Genomic DNA, 27,768 nt, shown 5'->3' with positions numbered 1-27,768 from the left:
AGGAAGGTTTTCAAATTCAAAACCATCGTGTCCTATAATTATTTCCGAACAATTTCTAATCCTAAAAATCTTGTCTGTATACACTGCGGTCTGTAAAACCGTCTATTGCATTACTGCCAGTGCCTAATGACAATAAATGATTCAACTAACCTAACCACAAGATACAAAACATGCTAGAGCTCGTGAGTTTCCTGGTGAAGCCTGGTGGTAGGGTTGAAGCCCCTACAAAACCGGTTTTGAGCCACTCTAACCCCCTACCCCCCAGGCTTCACCAAGAAACGCACGAACTCGACACCCACCTATCGCAGTCTTAGTGCGGACGTTCCTCGAGTACCCCATGGGATGCAGAATGGCCCAGTAGCGGTCCACGCTGACGGCGACCAAACAAAATATGGAGATCGTACACAACACGACCAGCAGCGACACGGTGAACAGACACGCGTGCTTGTGCTTGGGCAGACCCACAGAGGCCAGCAGAGCGCACGGGATACCCAGCAAGCCTACCAGCAGATCGGCACTGGCGAGGCTGACGATGTAGTAGTTAGTCCTGCGGCGGAGGCGACGTTCCCTGCGAAACGCCAGGATCACCAGGAGGTTCCCGACCACGGCGACGACCGCCACCACCACCTCGCACACCGTGTAGGGTAGATTCACCCCGTCCACGTCCACCTCGGCTGATGTCACGTTAGACATGACACTCATCGTCAATCACCCCATGTCGGACACAATACACGCGTCATGTCCACAGAACTCTGCAGCACCTCACATGTTATTGCGATAAAAGGTGTAACGTGGGTAAACCTATTCACCCTTTTTAATTTAGATTAAAAGTTTCAGAATGTATGTCTCACTCGGCAATATATTCCCCTTAGTCTATGGATTCCTTACACAAAAGGTTATTCAAAATTTTGCCTCAGTCACGATAAATACTGATACGCATTGAAAATTGATACTTGACTTGGGGGTATCTCGAACTTTTAGTGGGTTAAACATACAGTTATTTGAACTGTATTTGAACTTTTACAAGGTAAATACACTTATGACAATCTATTTGGTAAGAAATAGTTTAAACAATTCGACCCAACAAGTGTTAGACAAATAGACAAGTTGTGATACACGTACAAGATGTAGTTAATTGTAAATATTTATCATTTGCTGCTCGTCAACAATATCGTAGCCGTAGCACAGTGGTGTATACACTACACTATACAGTATACGTAAGTGTTTTTCCGGTCTAATGCACCTTTGAAAATCTGTTTGATTAGATAGCGTTTACAAGTCGAACTTACAAGAAAGAGAATTAGTCAAGATAGGATAACTAGGCATGTTGTGAAAGCACGTCAAAACTACCTTATTGTTCGTATTCGTTACTCAACAGTAATTCCGAGCACATATGTAAACATATACATAGACATACACTGACTATCGTTTCATATTTTACCGTTTCACTTGTTATTTAAAAGGCTTGAGATTTTCACTGACGCTGATATTTTTACATTACGTAAAATAAACACCACTTTTGTACGTTGAAATCATAGCGGAAAACTCACTACCCCGGTTGAGGCGCTTTTCCACTGTTTAACACAACCGGGATGCAGACGACACGACGCGCCAGAAACTACTGACTGACAGCAACAGTTAGTTCTCGTTCCCGCCAAATCGAGCGCTCCAGTGCAGCCAATATCGCCGAAAAATTTACCTACTGTCCGTGTAAATATTTTTTCATTCTTCATAAATTTGATGCTAAAAACTTCTGATATCATAGTTAAAACGCTTTGATTTTGAACTTTCGAGAAACCCGGAATTCCTGAGATCAATCAATCGCATAATCGATTTAAAGGCCGATTGAAACATACCTAGGAATAATAGTTTTCCAATAAACCCTCTTCTAAGGGCACAACCTTAAATTTAATGGTTGTATCGAATGACTTTACAACAATATGGTCAACCGTTACATTTGTTTCTATTTTAGATTGTTTGTTTACATTTGCACACAGAGTCCAACTATTTTGATTATTATCACAGATTTGCTAGTTTACTTTCAGATTAGTTTAGATTCTGTCACACAGCCGATTGATTGCAAGAGGACATAAACCATGGATACTTAAAAATAAAATGTACTGTATAAGCTTGTAAACAACCTTTGGCATGGGTGCCGGTAACTATGATATTCATAGGGATGACCATAACACATTAATTAATCAAACCCGGCTTTTCTAAAATCCAATATTTTGTTATTTTATAGGTTTTTTTATGGGAAATGAAACAAGTTACAATAACTTTTGAACCTTGCTTTTTACGGAAATGGGATCTGTACCATTTTGTTCAAAATTTTAAGGACCATAACTCACTAATTTTAATCAAAACTGGCCTTTTTTCTAAAATACAATTTTTTGTTTTTATGGGGAAATAACATAGGTTACAATGACTTCAAAATCGTAATTTTAACGGAAATGGAATTTGTACTATTTTGTTCAGAATTTGAAGGACTCTATGATACTAAAATTTTTATGAAAATTGTTCAGGCAGTTTTTGAGAAAATATGATTTTTCCGTTATTTTAATGACAAATCACCATTAAAATAAATCTTTTGAAAAAATGAAAAAAAACCCTGGAGATATAATGGATTAGTACCTACGTACCAAATTTAATCAAAATCGAATGACAGTGTGGTCTGTAGATCTGTACACATCTACACACACACACACACCACTTCCAAAACCACTTTTTTGGGTTCAGGGGCCCCAAAACGGAGATATCCACTCAAAACAAATATGAAAATTTTGACGAAACCAATACTTTCTTCATATACTATGTATAGTGGGGAAAAGTGACCCAAAACAGATATATCCACTCAAAACTCTAACTCTAAAATTTTGATTAAAACAATACTATCACCATAATATTCTATATAGGGGGAGAAAAGTAAGCAATGCAATTGATTTTAGTCTCTATAAGACATGTGTAAATATTTTTGCACTAGGTAGATTTAAAGAACCAAATCATTAATGTCTTCACCTGTACTCTCTATATTATAACCCTGTTGCGAATAACTAATTTAAATGAGCGTGATCTTGTACATAAACTCTCTCTTCGTCCGTTGTTTCGGTTATGATAAATTTAACTTTTTTTGCCAATAAAGGTTGATTGAACTTTATTATACACTGTGTAGAGTAACCTAGTAAATCTGATGTCAATGGTTAGATGTTTCCTAAGGTAAGAACGCCAGCTGTTTCATCTATTTAAAAAGTGGTTTGAAAAAAGATGACAGGTCAATAAAACCAAAATGTTACTTGACTAGCAGCGAACCTGAGTACTAGACTTGTTGAGCCAAATAATTTTTTATACTGTGTGTGAATTGGGTTGACATATGAAATTCCTATTAGTTATGAAACTTTGAATAAACGATTATTAAGATGCTTTAGAAATATTTTCAATCCAACAATATCATTCTTTTTAACTACAAATTCACAAATAACTGTATTAATTTCATACATTTCTCTTTAGTGGCAGTAATTGATTTGGTACAAGAGAAAAACATAATAGAGAATTGCTATTGAATCTGCATGATTGGGTGAATAGACTCAGTTGAATAACCAATCAATGTGTCAAACCACCAATCTTGATGGTCAAAAATAAATCATTGATAACAGACTGACATATGAAATGCAAACCCTTTCATGACATTTTAGACACATCATTGTAGTCCTATAGAAATATTGTTCACTAAATATAACCTTTAACTTTCAATTTTGATAGGCTGAACACCCTTTGTTGGTTATGTAGTTTTACACAACTGTAATATGTAGCTTTCTCAATGTTTTGCTACAGGGAGCATGTTTATGTTTTGTTCTAATTATAAAAATACATTTTTAAAGTTACATATACAAAACCTCTAGTATTTATTTACCAATTATTATACAATTTTACATTATTTTCTAGTACTTACATGACATTATTATAGAGCGAATAAACTAAAGCACACAGTTTAATTTATCTGATATGTTTTTCCTACTCTGTCCTATTCTAGCCTATATGGAGCGTCCCTGGGTACAGTTCGGCCAAAGTACCTGTGCGCGCAACCAGATTCTTGGCGATGGGGTTAGCAGGGGTACATTTCTGAAAATATTTGTGTCTTGCTACTCACTCACCCTTAGCACTGTCAATAGCTGGTACCCGAATGTACTAGTGGCGATTTGTTCGCGCACACAGAAGTTTTGGCTGAACTGTAGGGAATGAGGGAAGGCCGGTGGATTTACTAAGGGTGGACTTAGGTTAGGCGATCGCGGCAAATAGTTAAAACATTGCGGTCGTAAAAGCTCGCCTCGAGGTCGATTTTTTTATTAGGTGCTTGATCTCTCGAGCTTGAAAGTTAGCCTTGGCTTGGCTCGAATACCGAGCCGCACGCACATCTCTACGCTATGTACATGTACATCTAACATATCTTTTTCCAATTTCTGTACCGTTTCTGCCATGGCACCTGCGGCGCCCCCAAAGTCGGCACTTCCGAGGCGGTCCCTTGTCCTACGCTACGGCCCTGGCAAGAAAGGAAGCAAAAATGAAACTCACAATATTGTAAAAAAAGTTTCCACTTCTTATTGATATTGTCAAAGATCTGTGTATAGTTAAATATTAAAACTCCTATTTAACACATTAAATTCCTGATAGTACAAATTTAAGAAGTTGGTACATTGATGAAATTCTTTCATAACTTCACTCTTCTTCTCTATTCATTATTTTGTTTTGTCACAACAACTGATCCGTGATGGCACTCTTGAATTCTTCCATCAATTTTTTTATTTTAAGTACAGCAGTACGAAGTGTGTCCATGTCTTCGTTACTCCATCTGCAAAACAATATCGCCATGTATTATATGAATAAACTTGATGAATAATCAAACTCAAAACTCAATAATACCCATCATACTAATCCAAAAACCCTACTTACTTATTATATAAATGTACAATGGTCCATCCAGTAGAACGTGTCTATTTAAGAATCCCAAATCGATTTAACTCACCCAAGCTCTTTCTGTTTTATGCTTAAACTTGTCAACTGATCCATGAAGATTGGTCGGAACTCTGAAAAAGAAAACAAAGTTAGACAGTCACTACTACAAGTTGACACACAATACTTTTCAAAGGATTCATGTGAATGTCCTACTTTTGTGCGTAAGAAATATGATCAAAGATTCACATGGTAGTGTTATGGAAAATAATAGTTTTAAATCAATTATTCTTCAAAGTCTTTACTGTGTAACTGATTTGATTTAAACTAATTTTACCATTTGTAACAGTATAACAGATGCAAGGCAAGGCATTGAGAATGCAGATGTTTTACATCCTTACATACATTCATGTTATTTTTTTTTCTAAAATGAAACTTTTCCATAGACCTTCTGATCTGTGTAGTGATAAAATAACAGCAATAAATAAACACATACTTCTACTTCCTCAGCTTCACATACTACTAAACACACATACTTTTATGTTGTTTATTTGGATTAAATTACATTGTTTTTTTTTAGGCTAGGAACTTTTACAGTGATGTTTAGATTTTCAAATTTAATTTAAAATGAAACAAAAATAAAATGTCAACAGACAAAGAGTTGCAGAGTCATTTCTTAGGCTATGTACAGATGAAAGCTTTGCATTGTGTACTGAAGTGATTGTTTACCATTTTGACACGTCCCAGACTAAGACAAAAAGAATCCGTCACACCAGAATTTTTTCTCAAGACACTGATTTTCATACAGGTGGCTTTTACGTAATTTCCTAAGCTTACATCTTCCAAACCCTGTGCTGTAAAGACTTGCCTCTCTGCTTTAGTTGTCTGAAGGTCTGGAGAGTGCGAGGGTCTCGGCTTCGAGCCGCATCCCTAAGCCGTTCTAACAGACCTTGGTATCCCAACACAAACTGTAGAGCAAACATTACCCTCTCTCCGTCCACCGGCAGTGACAGCAAGCTGAAATAATAATTATATTGTAATTTGAAACTGAATGGACTACAAGCCTGTTTTAAAATTAAAAATTAACCCAAATCTTCAAAAAACATGTTGGCAATCAGTAACGTTACAAAGTCTTCACTTCACAGTTTATAAAAGCCATAAAAAAAAACTGCTGAAAACGGCAACTGAAATTTGCTACAACCTAGAAGTTATGCTTGAAACTACTACACTATGAGAATGGATTTGCCAGTATTATTTGTCAATGTTAGCATTATTCATTTTTGCTGAGCATTAAACTGAATTTAAATATTTACAATAAAAAAAGCTAAAACTCAAGAGATTTTATATTTTCTTATATTTAAGATCAAAATTTAACCTTGAAGAGAGGCTGGTTGTATTTATGTGTTCTGTGATCAAATTAATTTGACCTGTACCCACCTTGCAAGAGAGATGTCCGTGTCTTCCAGTACATCGCCCAGCCATCTTGGTGATGTTTTCTCATCACTTGGGACATCATAAATCTCAACATTCGTAGACGACAAAACACTAATTGACAATAGAATGGGGATTATCCACATGTCTTATAATCTTTTCCATCTTATCAAAGGCCCACTTATCAGATTTACATTGGTGAGTAAGGTCCAATGTGATTTCACTTGTGTTTTAATTTCAAAGAAAGTTTCCAAAACATGATTTCAGTTAGATTACCTGGATAATGAAGGAGTAGTGCACTAGACAAGTCCTGGTGTTGAGGCATTAATTATTAATGAAGTTTATTCTTTTTCTGAGCCGGTTCCTCCAAGGCTGTCCCATTCACACGCTTTAAAGTCCCATGTTGACAGGTGAATTTAAGGTTATAAAAAACCTCCAAACTCTTGAGAGCCTAAAAAATACTAGGGTGTCTACTAGAGATTTCTGTTAAAAAAAAACTATTAAAATAACACAAATAAGATTTCTATAGAAAGTCACAAAACAAAAATTGACTAGAACATGGACAACTTTCATAAAAAATATGTGAGAAATTTATGATAAATTATGTTCACCATAACATCAGCAAAAAAACTATTAGGAAATACACAACTGACAAAAATCAATAAACATACATTTTTGTAATTTCACTGAATTGAAATTACAGAAAAATAAGTGATAGATGTCGCACTAAACTACTGTAACACTTTTCATAAAATGTTTTATGAAAATTTAAATATGACAGAAAAAGTTGTGGATTAATCTAAATCTAATGTGAATTTATAGTAACAATTTGGGTAGTAAAATAATAACATTTTGACTTTTAAACATTTATTCTTCAGTTTAATTACAAAAGCTTTAAGAAAATACATTTGATGATTAGCAAAAGCAACATTAACACGTTCGCTGCTACGGACGTTCCGGAACGTCAGCCGGGCCACGGCGCCAGGAGCTAAGAACGTTCCAGAACGTCACCGTTCATTGTTGTTTAACGTTGCTATGGATAAGCCAGCACGTCACAAGCGTTCTATATTTCTTTGCAGCTCGTACGGACGTACTTTTCTGACAATAAAAAATATAGTTTCCCAAATCACCACCAGGGTCGTTTGGAACAGGGCTTTGTTTTACCTCTTTCCTGCTAGATAGCGACACTACTTTACTGACTGTAACCTGGGTAGTGCTGCTATCTATCAGAATCACTTAGTACTATATCCAAAGCCAGTTTTATTGCAGAACATTGCCATCCAGTATAACTACTGTTGTTTTTACTGTGATTCAGTGTATCGGTGGCAATGTCACGCAGCGGCCGAGCGTTAGTTCAGCAACTGGCGCCGTCCCGGCATCTAGCGCTCAGCAGCGAACGTGTTAAGCTAAATATCACATGTTTTAGAGAACATATTTGCCTGGCAATATTCACAACCAAAATATTATTAAAATAAATCAAATCTGTAAGATTTTTAAAAAATCATCATAACTATAACGTAGGCTATTATAAATATAAACGCTATGGTTAATATAGCAATAAAATTGTCAAGTTACTCACAGCATAATGGAGGTAAATTAACTCAAAGTTAATGTTATATTAATGTAGTCATACAAAACGGTAAAATCACACAATAACTTGAGTTGTATAACCCAAAAACTCAATACATTAATTATACTTAATTATTTAAATAATACTTCAGACGTTAGAATCCACGATTTGCTACAACTTACCTATATTTTGATCACTTCTTTCAAACTATTTGAACGTGAGGTAGATAATGATGGCATAATCTAACATACAATCTAATGATTTTATTTGCTTATTTGATTTTATAGAGTAGTGTATTTCTTTGAAGCAGATGTGAAGCAATTTTCTTATTTCTAAAAGAGTTTTGCAAATTACTTCTCCAAGAGTCACCAGAAAAAATCTAATCAAACTTTGTAATTCCATCATTAAAACTAACTATCAAAATCCATCCCCTTATTATAACTAAATAACTTTACATATATTTCTTTTATATAATTATATAATCATAACGTTAGTTATTATAAGTAGTATAGGGCCTAATGTGATATAAATAGTCTTTAACGACATATTAAAAAAAGACTTTTAAAAATACAGTAGAACTTCAAAAATCTGACTCATGGTATACTAGATTTAGGGCCCGGCGAACATGGAGAGAATTTAAAATAATCAATTAAAGTTACCATCATTGAATTTAATAGAGCCATTTCTCTGCAAAAAGTTATCAGCAACTGTGGCACTTTAATGGGCTGATTTTTATGTAAAAAACAGCAATAAATAGTTTTAGTGTAGGAGTGAACCCTACTGTACTTTAATATGAAATCACATATTATTTATTTCAGGGTATGATTTAGTTTTATGTTATTGATGGGATCAAGCTGGTTTACTGGAGGGTTCGGTTTGTCAAAGGCCAAATAATCGAGGTTTTACTGTACTTTTTAAAAATTAACAAAAATAAAAAAAATTGTTTGTAGTTTGTACCTTAATGTTTTTGAACTATGATTCAACAAAATCATCCCATTGCCTTACTTAAGTGCTTTGGCTTAAATCAAATTTAAAACCAATTTTCATAAAACTAATTTTGTAACAATTTAAGGCAAGTATTAAATGCTTGTTAGTTTGATCACACGTAATCGCTATAATAGAAACGTCTACATGTTAAGACACAAAATATCACATCTTCTTTTAGTATAAAATGAGAGAGATAGTTTAGTAAATGCCAAAGGAACCACAGGACATAAATTATGCCTACAACAAATACATGTGTAAGTAAAGATGAGTCGATGCTACCAATTATTTAACATTGGTATTGGTATAATAATTCAATCGTCAAAAGTCAATATAAATCCAAGGGGCGTCTCCTGGAGGGGATTTTTGAAGAGAGCCATTGCCTAGATTTTTGAGTTTCATTTACCCCCTCCTCCCCACCATTTATATTTCAGTAATATTTAATGATTGATGGCGTACATTGCAAGCTTTGATTACTTAATTATAACATAAAGTGAATAAATAATTAATAATTAGTAATCACATTTTCAAGGTTGGTATCAGTAACGGTTCCTAACTGATTAACAATTAAACATCTAGACAACTGCACAATCTTCTTTCAGAAAAATACACCCAAGTTATTTTCTATTTTGAGTGGTACGAAAATGGCTATTGATTTTTTGATATTCTGAAATTGGTGACAGTAATTATCAATAAATTTTTGTACCGACCCATCACTATATAATTGTCGTTACATCTTAAGCCACTCAAAACTCATCTTACGCCTAACTTAAGCTAGTTATTCAAATGCTATATATATTTGTTTGTAAGTAAGGCCTGATTGTCAAAAGAACAAAAAGCATTTTCTGCTGCCTATTTTAAAGCTTTGCAGACTAAAAGTCTAATATAAAAAACAATTGACAATAGTTAAGGCTAGTATAACATTATGTTTGAATAAGTGTAAGTTGACCCCCCTAACTGAAGAGTTTATAACTAGAAATCATTGATATTAAAGCTACTATATTTTCAATTACGGTGGAAAAACCTGTGCAAGTAAAGATTTTAGGTTATATTTTACTAAGACAAAAGACACAATTTTACCTTTATAACTTTATAAGTTCGATAGATGAGTTAAATTACATTTCTATTTTACCTCATTGAGTAAAATATTACCTCTAAATCTCAAGTTTTCTCAAAATACAAGGCCTCTGTGATGCAAAAGTTAGGCATATCTGGTTTAGCATCAACCGGTAACTTCATACGCTGCTTGTGCATATAGTATTAAAAAAATAATGAGTGCAAATACAAGAGTCATGTATTGCTAAAAGTTTAGTTTTCAAAGACTGTACACACAACTCTTTACTAACATTTTCACTTAATTTATCTTACCTTAGTACATCTAATTTGATCAAGAATGGCCTCTATTTAATTCAAACAATTTGAACTAAACGTGGCTCATAGAAAAATTGTTGGCACTAGCATTTCGAGTTAGCTAGAGTCTACTGTCATGATATTGGATACCCTATTGCTAGGATTCCACAAGCATAAAGAGACACACAACATTTAAAAAAGTCAGGGTTTACGCCTCTGTCATAAAACAATTCAATACTCAATACAAAAATATGGTATTAGTGACTTTAAAAGTACCCTACACCGGAAGCTATTAAGTACTTAAATCATAGAATAAAATATTGTGCTTGATACATGCTAAGAAAGACAAAGTTATGTTAAAAGATTCCATACACTACTGTATATATCCTAAAAATAAAAAATAAATAAAACTAAAGGAAAATATATTGTCTAGAAATTATTTTTTGTGATGGTGGACTGTAACGACATTTTTAAATAGCAACTAAAAGTAAGGAAGACTTAACTTTGCTGTTGGTGATTAATGTTCTATGTTGACTTGATGGTTAAACCATCTTAGTAACCACCATGATTTGATGGTGGACCTTGGGGTTAAACAGAAATCCTGATGAGGTAGTATGAGTAAATATAAACTAGGTACTAAAGTAACTATAAATGCATTCGGGGAAAACATTCAGTGAAAAGGAACTGGTACAAAAAATGTATCTCGCCTAAGAAAAGAGTCCTGAATAGTTGATCATTATACAAATCATCAAACTTTGTAATATTCCCCAAAAGGGGGTTCTTCAGATTACAATTGTATCCAATAAGATATAGTTCTACAACTTAATTAGCAATCGTATTATGGACTTGAATATTGTGCTTCGACTGTATGGAACTATTTTCTTAATTGAGTATCCATTCCTTTATCCTTCGTGTATTACTAAAAAGCTAAAAATGCCTTTTCTAAATATTAATACAAAATAAAAATATAGGGAAAGCAGCTAGTTTAATTTATAAGAGCTGCAGATAGGACATAGAACACACAATATGTCACCCCCTGAATTAGCAGGAGTTAAAATATTGTGTATTTTATGTGTGTACATATCCTAGGGTAAGCTAGTTGCTATCCTTTGCTCTACAAATCAAAATGCTGACCTAGAGCCTTTCGTTGAACAAAACTAAACGGTAAAATAGTAACTCGCTGTTGTAGAATACTGCTGTAGAGATAATATCAATAAAATGTATAGTAAATGCATTATGCACCTCTGAAAATATTTCCACAGTACTCAGGTACACAAGATATTGGCTAGTTGAAAAACCTGGTCAGATGTAATCTTAAACTTCCACAGTAGCCTTGCGCCGTTCTGAAGCTTCTTCCTCGAGTTCGTCCTTTCGGTCACAGTTCAGACTGACGTTTTCTCCATCTGTATGTGTAATCCCAGCTTGTGGATCGTCCCCGAAATGACCTTCGGCAAGCACCTGGGAAGAGTAAATTGCATAGCACTGTTGTCCGATTAAACTGTCTGCTTTACAGATCGTTCATCCTTATAGATCTACTGTTCAGTTATATGTAAGTGTGAAATAAATGATATTTCTTTTAATTTAACCAGCTTAAAACACTATTAATTTTTAAAAACAACATGTAAAGCGCACACTCTGAAATTCACTCAAAGAGAGGAGAAAAATATACAAAATCTGCACATTCAAAACATAAACTTTTTTATATCACTTGATTTAATTAAGTAACAGTTAGGCACAATTTTTTTTTTTTATAAAATTTCCTAGTGGCAAGAACTAGAAAATTTATATATTTATGTTGCAGTACCTTGTTTTGTAGCTTTATTTTGCAGAAATACTTGTCTCTTGAACAAAGGAAAAAAAAACAAGGTACTGTAACATTAATATATCAATTTTCTCGTTCTTGCCACTGGGAAATTTAATTTTAAAAATCGTGTCAATTGAAACACACATCCAGTCAATACAGTTAGAGTTTAGTAAAGCCTAACTTTAAGTTCTCAACATCGAATTATTATTCACCATAGCATAGAATAATGTTTTTTTTTTATATAAATTTCAACATAAACAAAAAGTATTATGATTAGATTAATTAAATTAATGATGAGTCGATTCAATAAAGTTTCTATTCCGATCCTTTGAAATTGATTCTCCATTCTGATTCCATTATGTAAAAAATAGTTTTTTATAGTGCTAAAACTAATACTTTTTGCTAGTGAAGTATTGGTACAAAAATGTATTAATTCTCAGTACCGGTACTGAAACAATTATTTGTTTTACCAAATTGTCTGAATGGATTGATTAGCTTACTACACTAACCCCTGTCTTTACGGCTTTCCACAAGAAATTTGTGATAATGGGGTGTTTGTTCAAGTAAAGAGAAAAATTAAAAAATGGTAACAGGCCAATTCTTGTCTAAACTTTGAACGGTTGATTCTTGATTTAGATTCCAAAGCCAAGAATCGGTGGAATCGAGAATCGACTTTTGGAATAAACCCATCCCTAGATTAAATCTCTCCTAAATTAAAATCTGAATCTGTGTGTGGTAATTTACATTTAGATACCAGGGCTAAGCCATAAGCTTATACACTTTGAGCATAGGCCTAATGCCAAAAATGTCCATGATATTTTAGCCTCTTTTAAAAACCTGTTATATAAATTTAACGTTTTTGACAAGTCAAACAGGTATTTCAAGTAAATAGCTATCTCATGATAAAACATATATTATCTAATTGTATTGTTGGAAAAAGATACTTGCAGTTTTCAGCTCCACACTTTTTGCTACAGGTCTACACAACTTAATAATCTTCTGATAAAATGTCAAGGATTTATCTTAATATCTTACTAGGAATATAAGTTGACGCAAATAATTAATATTCACATACAATTCATAAGCATTTTACAACTCTAATTTAAAAAAAAAAAGGAACTTTGTTTCTAACTGTATTGTACCATTTCTTAATTTGAATACCTATTTCCTTGAACATGGTTTACCTTGAGATCAGGGCAGAGTGTTCGAGAGATGAGAATGATATTGAAGATGTTCTTCATGAGAAAGAGACTGGCGTTCTCTCGGTAGTAGATCCAGAGATACATCCGCACAGCCAGGAATGGAAGATCTACTGTGGTGAGACGGAGAACATTCTGAAGGACTGTAACTTGGAGACACGCCTTCTCTGAGGCAAAGTCCAGTAAGCTGCAGAATAAAAAAAAACATTTATTAATCATCTGGGGTAGTTTGGGAATGTCGATGTAGGTTAAACATCATCTGGGGGATTATCTGCATTTTATTTATTTCAAAAATCCTACTGCAAAACGTTGTATTAGAATAATATGCAATGTAAAATATGCAGCCCACTGTCAAGAAGAACTAGTTGTGGAATCAAAAATCCTAATTTTAACAGCCCTTTTTATTCATGAATCAACACTAATGGTCAACAGAAAGCCTGAAAAATTCAGCAAGAAAGTAAATATGCACAACTACGACACTCGCCGGAGAAATGATCTACATGTACCTCAAATATCTCCCAGCCTTGAGAAAAGTGGACCAAGATTCATATGTACTTAAGTATTCAACAGGATTCCAATAGAAATAGGAAGTATTGAATATGAAAAAGCCTTGGAAACAGAATAATAAAGTTCTTTCTCGAAAGGCCTTAGGCTCTGAGGAAGAGTTTTTCAATGATTAGGCCAACAACAAACGACCATGGCACATTAGTGCTTCCAGTGGGAAACTTCCAAGTATCAAGCACTGAAACCAACTGACACAAGGATAGCTCCTTTTAGATTAGTTTAAACTGTTCTAACATCAAAGCTGTCAGTGAACCAAATCACAACAAATAAAATACATATTAGATAATATCGAGGAGTTTCCTTCCAGAGCAGCAACACATCATCACCTTACTAGGCATCACAACCAACTAGACTGTCAAGGACTCAGAGGGACTCAAAGTAATGGAGCCCTAACAATATATAAGTTGCCAAACTCCATCCTACTCCTCGACAAAGGGATAACTTAAGATACTTACTGAGTACTTTAAAGAAAAAGCCTACTACTCGCTGAAGGAGTATTTTGATGACCTTCAATTAGGCCTAGGCTGAAGAACGCCTGTCCACAGCCTCAGTGTTAAATCTATGTTTGTTAAACTTGTAAATATGTATATGATCAAGTATTCATGTTTTTCATGACGCCATCAATCCCCCTTGGGGTAAAAGATGAAGAACCGGTAATAATAAGGTAACAATAACCCTTAACCCTTTTCAAGTGAGTTTATGTAATTTTAAATGTGTGACATCCATGATGCAGTTTATAGCTTAGATAGCCAAAATAACACCTTATCAACACAGATAACAGCAGATCAACCACAGGCATTTTACTGATTATCTCCGAGTCCACATCCAGCATTGAGCAACAAATAGCTTTAGTCATTCCTCATTTTAAATGTTAAAACATTTATCAAAGGATTAATAGGGTATTTTTAAGCTATTCAATTAACTGGAGGGATTTTTGACTGGATTTCCAATTTTTAAACAACTCTAGGGAGTAAATAACAGATCTAGCCTATAACAAAATAGAACATCTTGGGTAGTTTTCTAAAAAAATTTCAAAACTCAATTGCAATTGTTAAAACTAACAGTACCGTAATCAAGAACAGCTAATAAGGCCAAAGGGACGGAAAAGTTGTTGAGGTAGACAAAGTCAAAACATACTAAAATTGTCTTTTCATCATACTGTCTGGAAAGCAGCAGTTTTTAATTCTCTAAATCGTCTGTAAAATCATTGTTTTTGGGTAGCTTCAAATAGGGAACAGATAAAACATATGGTAAATTTTTGGTTCTCTAACCTCATAATTTTATTAGTACATTATGAAATCGCTGCCAATCACCATAGAGATTAATGGATTATAACAATATTTAAAGTTATGTTAGTAAACAACAGATAGGTAAACATTGATGACGATGCAAATGGCTTTCACCACACGGAGCGTAAGTGTCTTTTTGGTACTTAATCATATTTCCAGGCTCAGTTGCGCCTCGCTTGTAAAACACGATTGCGTACCAAAGAGAACCACTATCGCTCCTCCTAGTGATGAAAACTACTATTCTACAAGATTACACAGGAGTATTAGCAGGACCAGATTTAAATTAATTAATCTGTGCTTCATTTTTTATTTTCAATAGTATGTGTGTCTGTTTTTCCATTAAGAAAAACCACTGGATAAACTAGCTGATATTTTGCAAAAAAAAACTACTATATGGGGGGTTTTATAAATATTGTCGTTTCATTTTAACACACAACCCCCCCCCCCCCCCCACCATACCCAACCAAGGGCTTCAAAGTTCTTGGTTGAGGATTTAGTAAGTAAATATGGATAGTGGTAATCAATTATACTTCTCATTTGCTTTCTTGAAATGCTTCAACTTCTTTTAATTCTACATGCAACAGAGCTGATTGAAACAAATAAAATAAAATACTTTAGGCTATGGCTATAGGCCTACTTAATTGTATAGTAAATTCATGTATTACTAGTAGGATTATTAACAGAAGGGTTGTTAATAGGCTACCCATTGTATCGTAGCAGCTTTAACACGTTTCCGACATAGGTCTACATCTGAAATTTGTGTGTCAGGTACTATATACGATGTCATTGACTTTGAATAGTAAAAGTAGACTTTTCATATTATAAAATCTTAAGCTAAACCTACAGTGCCGTATTTAGGGTACTTTTAACCCTGGGCCAAAATAACCCGAGCGACCCCTGCCCCTGAAGTGGAACTTCCCCGCAAAATTGTGATCATCCCCCGCATTTGCGGGGACTTCATCGTCGTCAACTGCGAACAGGACGAAATCGTGAAACGCTCCCACTACCACGGGGACCATCGATATGTTGTCACCCACGACTCTTACATCACAACCATATAAATAGAACAATTCATTCTAAATGGAAATAATAAGTGGTGTAATCACTGAACTGACTTACCTGAGTTTAAACAATGAGAGTGTTGGTAAAATGAAAGTGAACATTGAGAGCACCAGAACTGCGTCTTTAAATCCAGATTCGTTCACTTTCTCCTCCATTTGTAGAGCCAAAAATGCAACTCCATCGAATATCTCCATGCCTGCATTAAGAGATCAACAGCAAATTATGTAAAGCAATAAAAATATTGACAATTGATTAATTTCTCATTGACTTGTACAAAGGGACTTGTTTTTTTATTATTACTACGTATAACTTTTTTTTTGTATTAACTCAGCAAATCATCCAAGGACTTTGCTAATTTCATTATTGGACCTTGCTTAAGAGAATGAAATATAGTGTCTGAGGAGGCTGATAGTTTGGTTTTACAGTTTTGTGTTTTATCAAATAGGCCTATATAAGGTTAACACTACTGAAAAGCTTTTGCCTTCAAATTTGAAACTAGCCTGACAACTTAAAACCCACAAAGTCTTAGGTCTTTCAGCAATGTTTAGGATATAATTAATACGCGCAGCTTCAAATTAAAAACCATTAATCAAGCCGACAACCATAAAATCAAGTCTGACTCAAAAATATTTGTTGGCGTGTTACAACTTTTGGGCTAAACCAGAAGCAAACAATGTTCAATAAAAGTATCTAAGTAGCCTAAATTTCTTTACTAATTGTATCTAACTTTAAGTTGTTAATGTCCATTTGTTCTGTCTAAATGAATCTGTCTTAGTTATATTTTTTTATTATTATAGTTAAGTAATAACGCAGAGTAGTATTGGGAGTAATAAAGGTAGGCCTAATGTTTCGGTTGCAAAATGGAGGGTATCTGACAGCGAGTGACTGTACAAAACATTGGCCATTAGAACTCTCACCAAATACCAACTTCTTACAGAAGGCCTAGCCTATTTGAACTGCTTATTAGAGAAGCAATTAGTCTAAAATATAAACATGGTTTGAACATGTTTGTCTCATTTACCATTTTTGGCACAAGTAGAGGTGACAAAGGCGTATCGAGGAGAGCCACGCTTGGACCAGTTATGGCCTTCTACCAGCGAGAGGAAGACCAGGCTGGCCAGTGCGATGGTTAGCTATAACAATAAGAGTAACTATAGGTACCGTAACACAATTACTGTTAAATACCCCTGTCACAGAGACACTTCAGTCTAACCTAGGTGAATTTACATTTGACTGATTGGACTTTCACTAAAATATTTCCTTAAACAAGACAGATTCATTACGTATGTTAATCAACATTAAAGGTTATAATATAAGAAGACTAACTTAACAAAAAAATAGGTTGGCGACCTTTTTAACTTTGCACTTGCCCATCCACATTGACTAACTACTCGTGTGTGGAACGTATCCAGCAAACCAAGGGGTGAGCGTGAGCCGGTACAGTACGAAGTTGAACTGTAGGCCTACTGATAGCTTAAAATGTTTGCGGCAGTGACCAGGTTCCGAACTCACGACATCACTGTCTTGGGCCCGAAGTCCGTGCCCTTACTTGGATTGCTGCTGTAGGAAAGGTAATAAAGGGTGTTTTTGGTAAAATTTCAATAGCTTAGCATTTAAATTAGTTAATCTGCCAAATTTGATCAAAATAAAACAAGCAAACTGCAAAAGTTTACTTATCTTCCTAAGAATGACATGGAAATTTAGTAACAACCGGTACAAAATTGTACGGTATCAAATAAGATGATTTTTACTTTGGTCATCATGCTAACTGACACATTATGTATGAACTATATAGGCTACCGTACGTGAATATATAAATTAATATATAAGTTATAGGCCTAAATATGAATGGATATTGTTTTTCGTCTGGGACATAAAAACAAAAATAAGTGACTTCCACAATTGGGTCCTGTGTCCAAGTCTTACCAAGTGATCTGCGGTAAAAATAGTTATAGGCCTAGGCCTACTCTACCTACTCTATAAAGTTAGGCCTAAGGGACATTTATTAAAACTAATAGGCTAGCCATACCTACAAATACAGTCCCTTACCCATTTTTACTACACCTCAATAAACTGAAACCTGGTTTAACCCTCCAAGTGTCTATACATTAGTTTTGGTCTTAACGTTCGCCCATTTATTGCGCAATCGCAGGGTTTTATGTGGTGTTAACATTTCTCAAAAATTATGAAATAAATGAACAAATTTATGTTTGCGCTCAATAAATTGTTCTAATTTATAGGTCTACAAATATTTTAAAATAGCCACTTTGTTCAGAATTTTATGAGGATTCCAAAAACATAATAATATAAGGAAGTAGGTTTGCAAACAGATTTCGGTACATAGGTAGGCCTAGCGTTTATTAGCAAAGAATGCAGCTTAACCATAGCTAGGAATCTGGCTGATAATTTACATCAATATCACTACCTACTTCTTCAGGATCATCAACCAGCCCTTCAAAATCACTTAAATCTTCTTAAGTATAATGCACCACGTATATCACTACTTTTGATTTTTAACACTAAAACAATGATAAACGTAATAAAACACATCAGTCATCGGTGCGAGGTTAACCAAGCTGTTTACAAATACGCAAGTCAGCTGTCTGCTACAATATTTTCGGAACTAAAATGAAAAGCGTCTAGAAACAGACATCAGGAGAAAGCTCTAAATCTGCAGAAAAAAACAATAAGTTACCTAACTCGATCCACAGTTCAATCCGATTCAGTCAGTCCCAGAGCCGTCGCCGTGAACAGTGTTTGTGAGTCGCAAAAGCGACGCATAACACCACGGCGGGTGTGTTATAAGTCGCTTTTACGACGCTTAACATTCGGAGGGTTAACTTAATCCAGACCATGTAGGCCTAAGCATCAAGTGATAAAAACTCTAAGGTCCGAGTGCAAATAACTTAGTTTGTAAACAGACTTTGTATAGCCTAATTTATTTTAGGAGTTAAAAAGAGCTTTTGAATCTAATAAGTTTATCCGATTAAGCTAGTTTCCAATAGCCTACCTGAGAAAGTATCAGTAATTAAATGTCTTCTCGAACCAAATGAAATGGGCTATATAGGCTCTCATTTTTTTAAGGACTCAAACCTTATCAGATCCTTTTCTTTCAACTTGTTGCTACCCTACTGATCTAGCCTAGGGTTAAGTTAGTTTACAGCCTAAAATATCTTAATCAATTGATAACATCTTTTACACTATCTTACCTTTAAAACATTGGGTCCAAAAACATCTTTCAAACTAAGGTGACTCACAAGCCCTGGGGATTGAAAGATAACTACAACTTTGCTCAACATAATAATCACATAAACCAACCATGAAATGTAACTAAACGGCATAGTACCTAAGATTCTATGGGACCATGGCAGGTTGATTTCTACTTCCTGAATCAATCGGGCAGGTGTAAAGAAATTGGCTTTCTTTTTTAACTTGTCATCAATTACTTGCTTCTTGGTTAGGTAGGTGAAGCTAGTTGTGAGAGTCCCAGCAAATACAATCATTGTAAATAGATCCCCTAAAATGTAGAAATAAGGGCCGATTGAATCCTTGTAATGTCTGATGAGATAGTAATTAAGTACCCCTCCCTGAAGTCCAACGATAAAAATTATTGTTGCAGCATCCAATATGTGGATGAATAATCTCCTGGTGACGCAAAAACACTTGGATTCTTCTCCTACAGTAGAAGTCGACATGGTCAAATGTTTGGAAACCTAGGCTGGTAGCCTAGAGAGCTGGATGACTAAAAATGCTTGATATTTCTTTCGTTCAGCCTAATTCCTCCTTTTACAACAATAATTCCTCCCTGAAGTCCAAGGATAAAAATGATAGTAAAGCGGTAACTACAAGCTAAAAGTACCAATGAAGAGTAAACAAAACAATGATTGTCAACTTCATTCAATACAACAACAATAAACAAAAACAATAGGTAACTCCAAGTCCAAACACAACGGCACAACACAACACAAGAACACAAACACAACACAACATAAGACGACGATTCGATTGAGGAAGCGAAGAAAAGAAGACAAGTAGACAAAGACAAGACAAAGATATTCAGAATTGTGATTACAAAACAAATAGAAGTGGGGGAATCAGCTGTTGAGCTGTTGTTAATAATTAATTCCATAAACCTACAAAACGTGACTCAAATCTCAAAGACCTTGGACGTTTTCCTTAATTTCTCTCTTATAATAATGTTCTCTATTAGCCACAAGCCTTTAATATGCCTTATTGCTGTCGACTGTTATATTAAAATTGTATACGAATTGTAATTACCTTTTTGAATAATCGTCCAAGGATTACCATATTATTTTACTCTTTTCTCATTGATCCTTTCCATTGGCAATTTTACCGGTAAATTGACATTACTAATTTTATGGAAAGTAAATAAAAGAAACGTCTTATAACTCTTAAAACATATATTTACGCAACATATATTACTAATTTTGACGTAACGTGCTTAACTTACCCTGGATTTCATAATAAGTGATTTCAGATGTTTACTTTGCATTTGCAACCATCAGTGATTGAGATTTATTTATTTTCCAATAATCACATAACATCATATTCAGACAGGTGATTTGTCATTGTTACAATATTTTATAGGGTCTCTATTATACTAAAATTATTACTAAAATAAATTTCATCTGCTGAGCCTAACATCTACACAGCTTCCATATATTCCTCCAATGAGAAGAAGGCCTTCTCCAAAAGGAAGTTTTTTTATATTTTTCTTCTATATTTCTTTCTATTGTTATATTTTTTAAAATACTTTACAAAAAACGGTGTTAGTATGCTCAGTCATAGACTATCCAAGTATGTTTAATCTATGGCTGAACTATGCCACTAACTTTGAACTGTATCGATATAATTAATTAGGCTGTGGCGCTGTGGTTACCAAGACAACTGAAATGACAACAAACAAATGCATGTGGTAATTTTGTGCTGAAACTGTTTTGGGTATTATTATTAGGTAAATTTGTGTAAACTTACTAAACATTATTTAAGTGCAAAATTTTAGTACAAATTACAAATTTACATAATGGGATTTTGTGGGAAAGAATGTACATTGAAGTGCAAGTTTTTAATTATAGGTGGAATTGACATTGCTCAGTTACTTGCAATTGTTTTTTACTTGTATTTTACATATCTTCTAATTAGGTTTCTGATTTTTATGTTTAAACTGTTTTGTGAGATTTCAATTTGCTCTGATGGTGTAAGGATTTTCAAGCAACTTATTTAATTTCTTTGCATTAAACTAAGTTATATATTATACTGTAGCCTATATTAATTAATAAACATTGGAAACAATAAGTGAGCTTGTCTGAAATGTAAAGTAGGCCTAAGTATAATAGAAAAATAAATAAAAATCCAATTTACATTGACCTGATTTGATTTTAACTAAATATCTTCTTCGCCCTCCCTACAGAAATTGCTCAGCGCCTCAGCAATTTTTTTTTAACTTGAAGGGGTAAACAATTTAAGATTTATGCCCTATTTAAATAGTATTATTTCATCGAGTATGCCTTCTTAGGTTTGCTGCTACACAGGGAAGGTATAATAAGTTTACTATCAGATTATTTGTAAAGTTTATATTTATAAAGAAAGTTAAATCTGAGAAGAAATATCAAACTAATATCTTTCATCCGATATTGTATCGTAGTTTCTCTGCGGAACTGTAAAGTTGTATTGGATTATATAGTATATGTAGTTGTAGTATACCCAAACTGAGGCTAACCAAAAAGTAGTCTGAATGTAGTTAGTAGCCAAGTGTGTGTAGGTTATAGGCTAGTGTATCTTGGAAATTTTGTTTTGACCACCAGATGCTGTAATGAACATTCATAATTTATGTTTTGTTTTAAAGCGAGCCTGTTGTGAAGCAGATCTAGTGAAAGTTCAAAACGTAGATAGAATACATCTTGACTTCAATGTCCGACCGACTAACAAGACTCGGGCTCCACTTTGACGAGCTCAACAAGATAAGCATAGTAGACCCAGAGGTCGCAGCTAAAAGTAGCGAGCTACGAGAGGAATGTTCTATTTTTATTGAAGGTGTGCAAAACTTTATTAAATGAAATCAAATCTAAACCTTGTATTATTTATTGTTAGGCTTAAAATGAAGTCAGTGATGACTCTTAGTCTACATTCAAATGCTCCTTAAGGGATTTTGAAGTACTTTTGAGCTGAACTTCAAATATATATGAATAGTTGGACTGGATGATGTTATAATTTTATAACTTTTGCTCAAATAAAGTTTTGGTCAACTGATACTTTTAATGATAATGACCAAAAATAAATAAAGGAACCTGAATTCAGCTTTATCAAAACAATCTAAAAATTGTTAAAAAAATAAGTCTATTAAATACCAGTATGTTTTACAAAAAAAATCTTCTTAATGAATTTATTTGCTGTTTATATAAACATCCATTTATTTCCCATAGGTAATAGAGACGAAGCTAAAATTATTGCAATTTTTACAGTAGAATCCAGAGGTACCGACTAAAAAGTATATATTTATCATAAAATATGCTAGTTTCCTTAAGCTTTGGGTGCAAAAGGATCAATGACACATTTGATCCCCTTTTGTATGAAAACAATTTGAAGAGGTGGACTAATTTCCCATAACATTTTTTATTGCTACATACCAATTGCCATTCGTGTAAAAACCAGAAAAAAAAAATAAATATATTCAACACAGATTAAAACATACCATTCTTAACTGCTTTTAAATTTTCTGAAAATCACTATTGACTTAATTATTGATGGGAAATCTTAAATATTCTATATTTTACAAGTTGACAATAAATAATCAACGATTACAAGTTGTTTGAAAGCCTATACAACCTGTACAATGATCTAAAATGCTAAATGTACTATGTTTACGCAGATATGACAAGATTCCAGGATATCGTGGAGGGTTTTATCTCGGTGGTCGACTCTCTCGCTCAAGAGGTTGAGAAGGAAAAGATGAAAGCTGTTGGAACCCGCAATCTCATCAAGAGCATGGCCAAGCAGCGAGAGGCCCAGGAACAACAATATCATGTCAGTTTACACAAAACATCTATGAGATGGTTGAAATGTTGGAACAAAAGCCACAGAGGTAGCCTGTGTAGAAAACTGCACATTAATATGGTTCAAAATTTGACTTCGGCATAACGATTAGTGCAGTACCCTAGTACCTTTTAACACAATGAGTGCGGGCCTGTCCGGTCACCTGTGCCCAGCCAGGTCACGCTGAATGCTGAAATTAATCACTCAGTGTGGCGCAACCTGGTAGATAGGACCGGAGTTATTGCGTGTGCGTTGCTAGCATCACATAACCTATACTGTGTGTGTTTCGCCCGCCGTTCTCGCCAACCGGTGCCGTTCTCGCCAACCGGTGCCGTTCTCGCCAACCGGTGCCGGTCTCTTGAGACCGGTGGTAAATTCCCACTTGCACAATTTATTATCTTTGGACATTTATTGACGTATTTGTTTGTGTTTTTGCTTTATATACGATACAGCAATATTTTATAGTTTATTATTTCAGTTTATGTGCCTTTTTTATAAAGATGGACTCCCCAATACCAAATTGTCATCAGCAGTTCCATGATTCACTGTTATTCAAATAAACAATGGTTGGGAGGGAGGAAGGTATATCATTTGAAATATTATTTAAAGTGCTATTTAACATTTTTAGTGTGAAAAACAGTGTTTGTGAGACCAAAAATGGAGTATTTTTGTCACGTTGCCCATAAACGTCATTGCGCGGGCCTTGTGAAGGCCGGGCCGTTCTCCAGTGACGGGCGATTTCGGACTCCATTTTTATAATTTGTGTATTATTCCAGCTTCAAGAACGAATAATTAATAAATTGGTTTACCTTATGGTTGCCAGGTTCTTGAAAAATTGTGGATTTTTCCACAATGCAGAAATTCACAATTTTTCAAGAATATGGCAACCATAAGGTAAACCATTTATTACTGCATTTTTATTGGGTAAAACTGCTCAAAACACTGTTTTTAACCTGAGATCCTCACTTCTAGAAAAAAAAAATACCCCTGCCGCAGCAAACCTGCCGACTAAGCGAATTTCCATTTGTCTGAATTGGTTTTCAATTAAATCTATTTAAAGTACTTTAGGTTTAACGAGTACCTAGGTTTGCTGCTACAAGTAAACTAACAAAGTGTGTTTTTTTAGTGAAGTATTCATAGCTTAGTATAAAATAAATAAATTTGCCAAGTTAATTTGGTCAAAAAATATCCATAAACAAGCCAACTACATTTTACAATAATATTCTCCATAAGAATAAAATGGGAATTTTAAAATTACAATTTTTTGGAATTTTCACCGTTATTAATAACCGTAAAAAAAAACACTTTGATATACTAAATTAATAATAAAGTAAAACGGGATGAAGCCCGTGGGTAACAGCTTGTTTGAATTAATGTTTATATTTTACTATTTAAGATTTCTTTATTTACGTGTTTGTAATTAAATCTTTGCTGATTGGTTGCATATACCTAATATAAACTTTTCCACCACTTAGTCTCAAATCTATTTAGTATAAATACAAATGTAGGCTATTTGGTCAGGCGTGCACCTCTCAAGGTACGTACGTGGAATTAAAAGAAGCCCTCATTTAACCAAAAGTCAAAGTGAAATTTTTGAATACCGGTAGCTATAACTTGCTTATAAAGCATTTTCACACCCTTGTTAGCATGATAATTTTATTTATTTTTAATATGAAGAGCGAGCTCTTTGCTATCCTAACTACTGCACATCCTAGTAAATAATCCTATATAGAAAAGTATAAAAAGGCTATACAGTAACTATAAAGCAAAATAAATAATATTCCGATAAAAATATTATGATCACAGATAATTAATACAAGTAACAAACCAGTGACTAATGGATTTCGTGATTAATGAATTTCCACAATTAAATTAATTAAAATTTACGAATAACAGTAATATTTACAATTAGTTTAAAAGAATCAACTAAAAGATTACCGGTGTGTAGCTCATTGAGATACTCACGATGTATATAACAGTAATCAACATTTCCTGTACATATTGTATCATATTTCATAACCTGGTATTGCTTTTTAATGTTTTCTACAAACATTTCCTGACTTATAGCCAAATAAGGTTGTCCATGATTATCTTCGTTATTGATAAACCTAAAGCATTCCGGCCGGTTTTCGTCTTCTCAAAATTCCTCGCTGTACAGGCAACACAGGTCATTGATAGAGGGCCAATCGAGAACGAAAAATCGTTTTGGGGTAGTGTTAGGGTGCATTTGTAACCTAATATAGTTGAGATTGTCAAATGCACAAATTTAAGTTACAATTATGCTAACACGATCCGTCATAGCGACACAAAACAACGATAAATCCACAAATTTTAGATACAACCATACTAACACGATCCGTCTTGGGGGTTATATCATTTACACAAACTCAAATAATAAATAAATGTACTCAATGTGTTTCATTGAATTGAAAAATAAATAACAGCAATTAAATTATACAGCTGATCAAAATGTAAAAAATTATGTTCTTCATAAGGATAACATGGGAACTTTCAAAGCCACTGGGGCAGAGCCCAAGGGACTTTTTCAAAAATGTAAGGCCAGTTTGCAAATCTACGCGACACGCTCTTTTCAATGAGACGTCAATGGATAAAATCGGTTAAGAAATGGCGGAGGAGTTCATCCGACTAAATTTCATGTAGCGTATTAATTATATAGATAGATACAAAAATAAACTAATTTAAACTTAAATACTAAATAACTAAATATATATATATCATGTTTTAGAATAAATGTTAAATATTTTTCTCTTAGCGCAATGTAAATTAAACACTAATGTGAGTACAGCTAAGACCAGACACATGTAGCACCATTGACTTTGAGTAGTACAATAGGAAGTATGATCAACACGGAAGCACTCACTAGTATCCAAAAGTCTTGTTAGATAGTTGATTATCATTTTTTTACTTGTTCTGCAGGCTCTGATCATTGAGAAGTCCACAGAACTGGAGCGGTTGCGTATTCAACACCAAGCTCTTCTAAGAACAGAAGCAGAACAACAGGACGTCATCGATCAGATGGTTCTCCGTTAACTAAAAACATATTTAATTTATTATTAATAAAATATTTTTTTGGTCAAACATTGAAATGCTTTTCCCTTAGAGTAATTATTTTTTTACATGTATATGTGTAACAATGAAGTTTTTTTTTAAAAGCTGCCGTTAGTGAGATGACCACTTGTTAATGTTGTTCAAAAGGTTTATTGCGGACAAAGAACACACTTATTAGCTGACACCCTTTTGTCAGCAGAACTCAGGCCACATTCAAGCTATGGACCGATAAAAACCATCAAAGTTTTAGCAATGGATATATTCAATACTTTGTGACATTGAACAAAAACCCAATCGATCAAATTGCAATATTATGCTAGTGGAGTTGTAACAATAAGTTTCCATTGCCTAATTGCCAACACATCATTGACTATTAATATACTTTATTAAAGTCAATGCTAAAATGCCAAACTGTGTTTTGGGCTGAAAAAGATTCATGATATTTAAAATTCATCCTAGAAAAATCCCAGATCTTACATTTGCATATGTGTGTACTCGTAAACAAGTTTTTTCCCAGCATGCTCGTGGGTATTGAACACATTCAATTCTGGGAAAATACAATGTTGAGATGGGGCTTGGGTAATGAGTAGTCGAGGTTGTGTGAAACAAAACCATTGATTAAAATAATGATTAAACTCATCTCTCATCTGCAGCATTAATGAAATGCAGCAGACAAAGAAGTATTATTCCAGACGTACGAAATACCTTGTGATAAGTGTTATATAGTCAATGTTATAACCCTACTACTGTAAGTAAGAAAAAAATAGGAATAACATTAAGTTAAAAAAATCCAATTATATTAGCTGAAAAATCACACTCTGAGATTTTGTCGCCCAGTGACTATGGGTAATGCTGGCTTATTTTATTTTACGATTCACATTTTAAACGTATTGGAATTAAAAAAATAACATTATGTAAATATATTAGAGTATTGAGCTATGATTTTGGCATGCAAAAATTTCCGGGGGGGGGGGGGAACCCTTGGACCCCCTTTTGTGATGGGGGGTATTCCATAACCCAGACCCCTTGGTAAGTCCGGCGCCACAGTCGCCCAGTGGAAATCCCTTAAAATATGCTCTGGTATGTCAGGCAAATATATAAAGCCAAGCTGGGTTTACCTTACTTTGCCTCTGGCCTTTTTTCCGACTCTAAAGGAAAAGGTAACGGTTACCCCCGCCGCAGCAAACCTGCAGACTTAGCGAATTTTCATTTGCCTGATTTGATTCTCACTAAAATCTGTTTAAATAACATTAGATTTTACGAGTAACTAGGTTTGCTGCTACAAGGAGTGTAACAAAGTGTGTTTTAATAAAACATTAATGGCTTATTATAAAATAAAGAAATTTGCTAAAGTTTGATCAACATTCAATATTACTTACTTTCCGTATCCGGAAATCAGACTTCGCTTTTCCAAAAATTAGCTACCGATATGGCTTTATCATTCAC

The 27,768-nt window shown here is 34.2% G+C and overlaps 4 protein-coding genes across 5 annotated transcripts in view; 1 reads left to right on the top strand and 3 right to left on the bottom strand.

Annotated features, from left to right (window-relative positions):
* The window catches only part of LOC128991757 (adenosine receptor A2b), an 84,232-nt gene extending 83,408 nt beyond the window's left edge, over nt 1-824 (bottom strand). The window contains exon 1 of the mRNA XM_054414934.1: nt 300-824. Within this exon, the coding sequence (XP_054270909.1) occupies nt 300-702 (403 nt within the window). The 5' untranslated portion in view covers nt 703-824. The remainder of the gene's footprint in view (nt 1-299) is intronic.
* A 3,611-nt stretch (nt 825-4,435) lies between these two features.
* Nucleotides 4,436-6,534, bottom strand: LOC129003284 (uncharacterized). The gene is made up of 4 exons (XM_054431575.1): nt 6,385-6,534; nt 5,785-5,964; nt 5,021-5,081; nt 4,436-4,537 (listed from the first exon to the last, which is right to left on the bottom strand). Exons 1-4 carry the CDS (start codon nt 6,522-6,524, stop codon nt 4,436-4,438), a joined length of 483 nt encoding a protein of 160 aa, XP_054287550.1. The 5' UTR covers nt 6,525-6,534.
* A 746-nt stretch (nt 6,535-7,280) lies between these two features.
* On the bottom strand, nt 7,281-20,163 carry LOC128991750 (uncharacterized). Its single transcript, XM_054414924.1, has 5 exons — nt 19,410-20,163; nt 17,222-17,333; nt 16,258-16,396; nt 13,271-13,472; nt 7,281-11,740 (listed from the first exon to the last, which is right to left on the bottom strand). Exons 1-5 carry the CDS (start codon nt 19,893-19,895, stop codon nt 11,597-11,599), a joined length of 1,083 nt encoding a protein of 360 aa, XP_054270899.1. The 5' UTR covers nt 19,896-20,163; the 3' UTR covers nt 7,281-11,596.
* A 926-nt stretch (nt 20,164-21,089) lies between these two features.
* On the top strand, nt 21,090-26,352 carry LOC128983331 (intraflagellar transport protein 20 homolog). 2 transcript variants are annotated; one of them, XM_054402581.1, is made up of 4 exons: nt 21,090-21,175; nt 22,067-22,254; nt 23,090-23,244; nt 26,191-26,352. In XM_054402581.1, the coding sequence occupies exons 2-4, from the start codon at nt 22,131-22,133 to the stop codon at nt 26,302-26,304; spliced, it is 393 nt and encodes a 130-aa protein (XP_054258556.1). In that variant the 5' UTR covers nt 21,090-21,175; nt 22,067-22,130; the 3' UTR covers nt 26,305-26,352. The 2 variants fall into 2 exon arrangements, with proteins under 2 accessions (XP_054258556.1, XP_054258555.1); XM_054402580.1 differs by lacking the exon at nt 21,090-21,175 and adding an exon at nt 21,182-21,418.
* The last annotated feature ends 1,416 nt before the right edge of the window (nt 26,353-27,768 follow it).

The sequence above is a fragment of the Macrosteles quadrilineatus genome, unplaced genomic scaffold, assembly GCF_028750875.1.
Source record: "Macrosteles quadrilineatus isolate MER2022 unplaced genomic scaffold, UCM_ALF_1.0 Scaffold_1__1_contigs__length_201487025, whole genome shotgun sequence".
In the NCBI taxonomy this organism is placed as follows: domain Eukaryota; kingdom Metazoa; phylum Arthropoda; class Insecta; order Hemiptera; family Cicadellidae; genus Macrosteles; species Macrosteles quadrilineatus.
The sequence above is the reverse complement of the archived record's forward strand: the minus strand, read 5'-3'. Positions and strand labels throughout refer to the sequence as shown.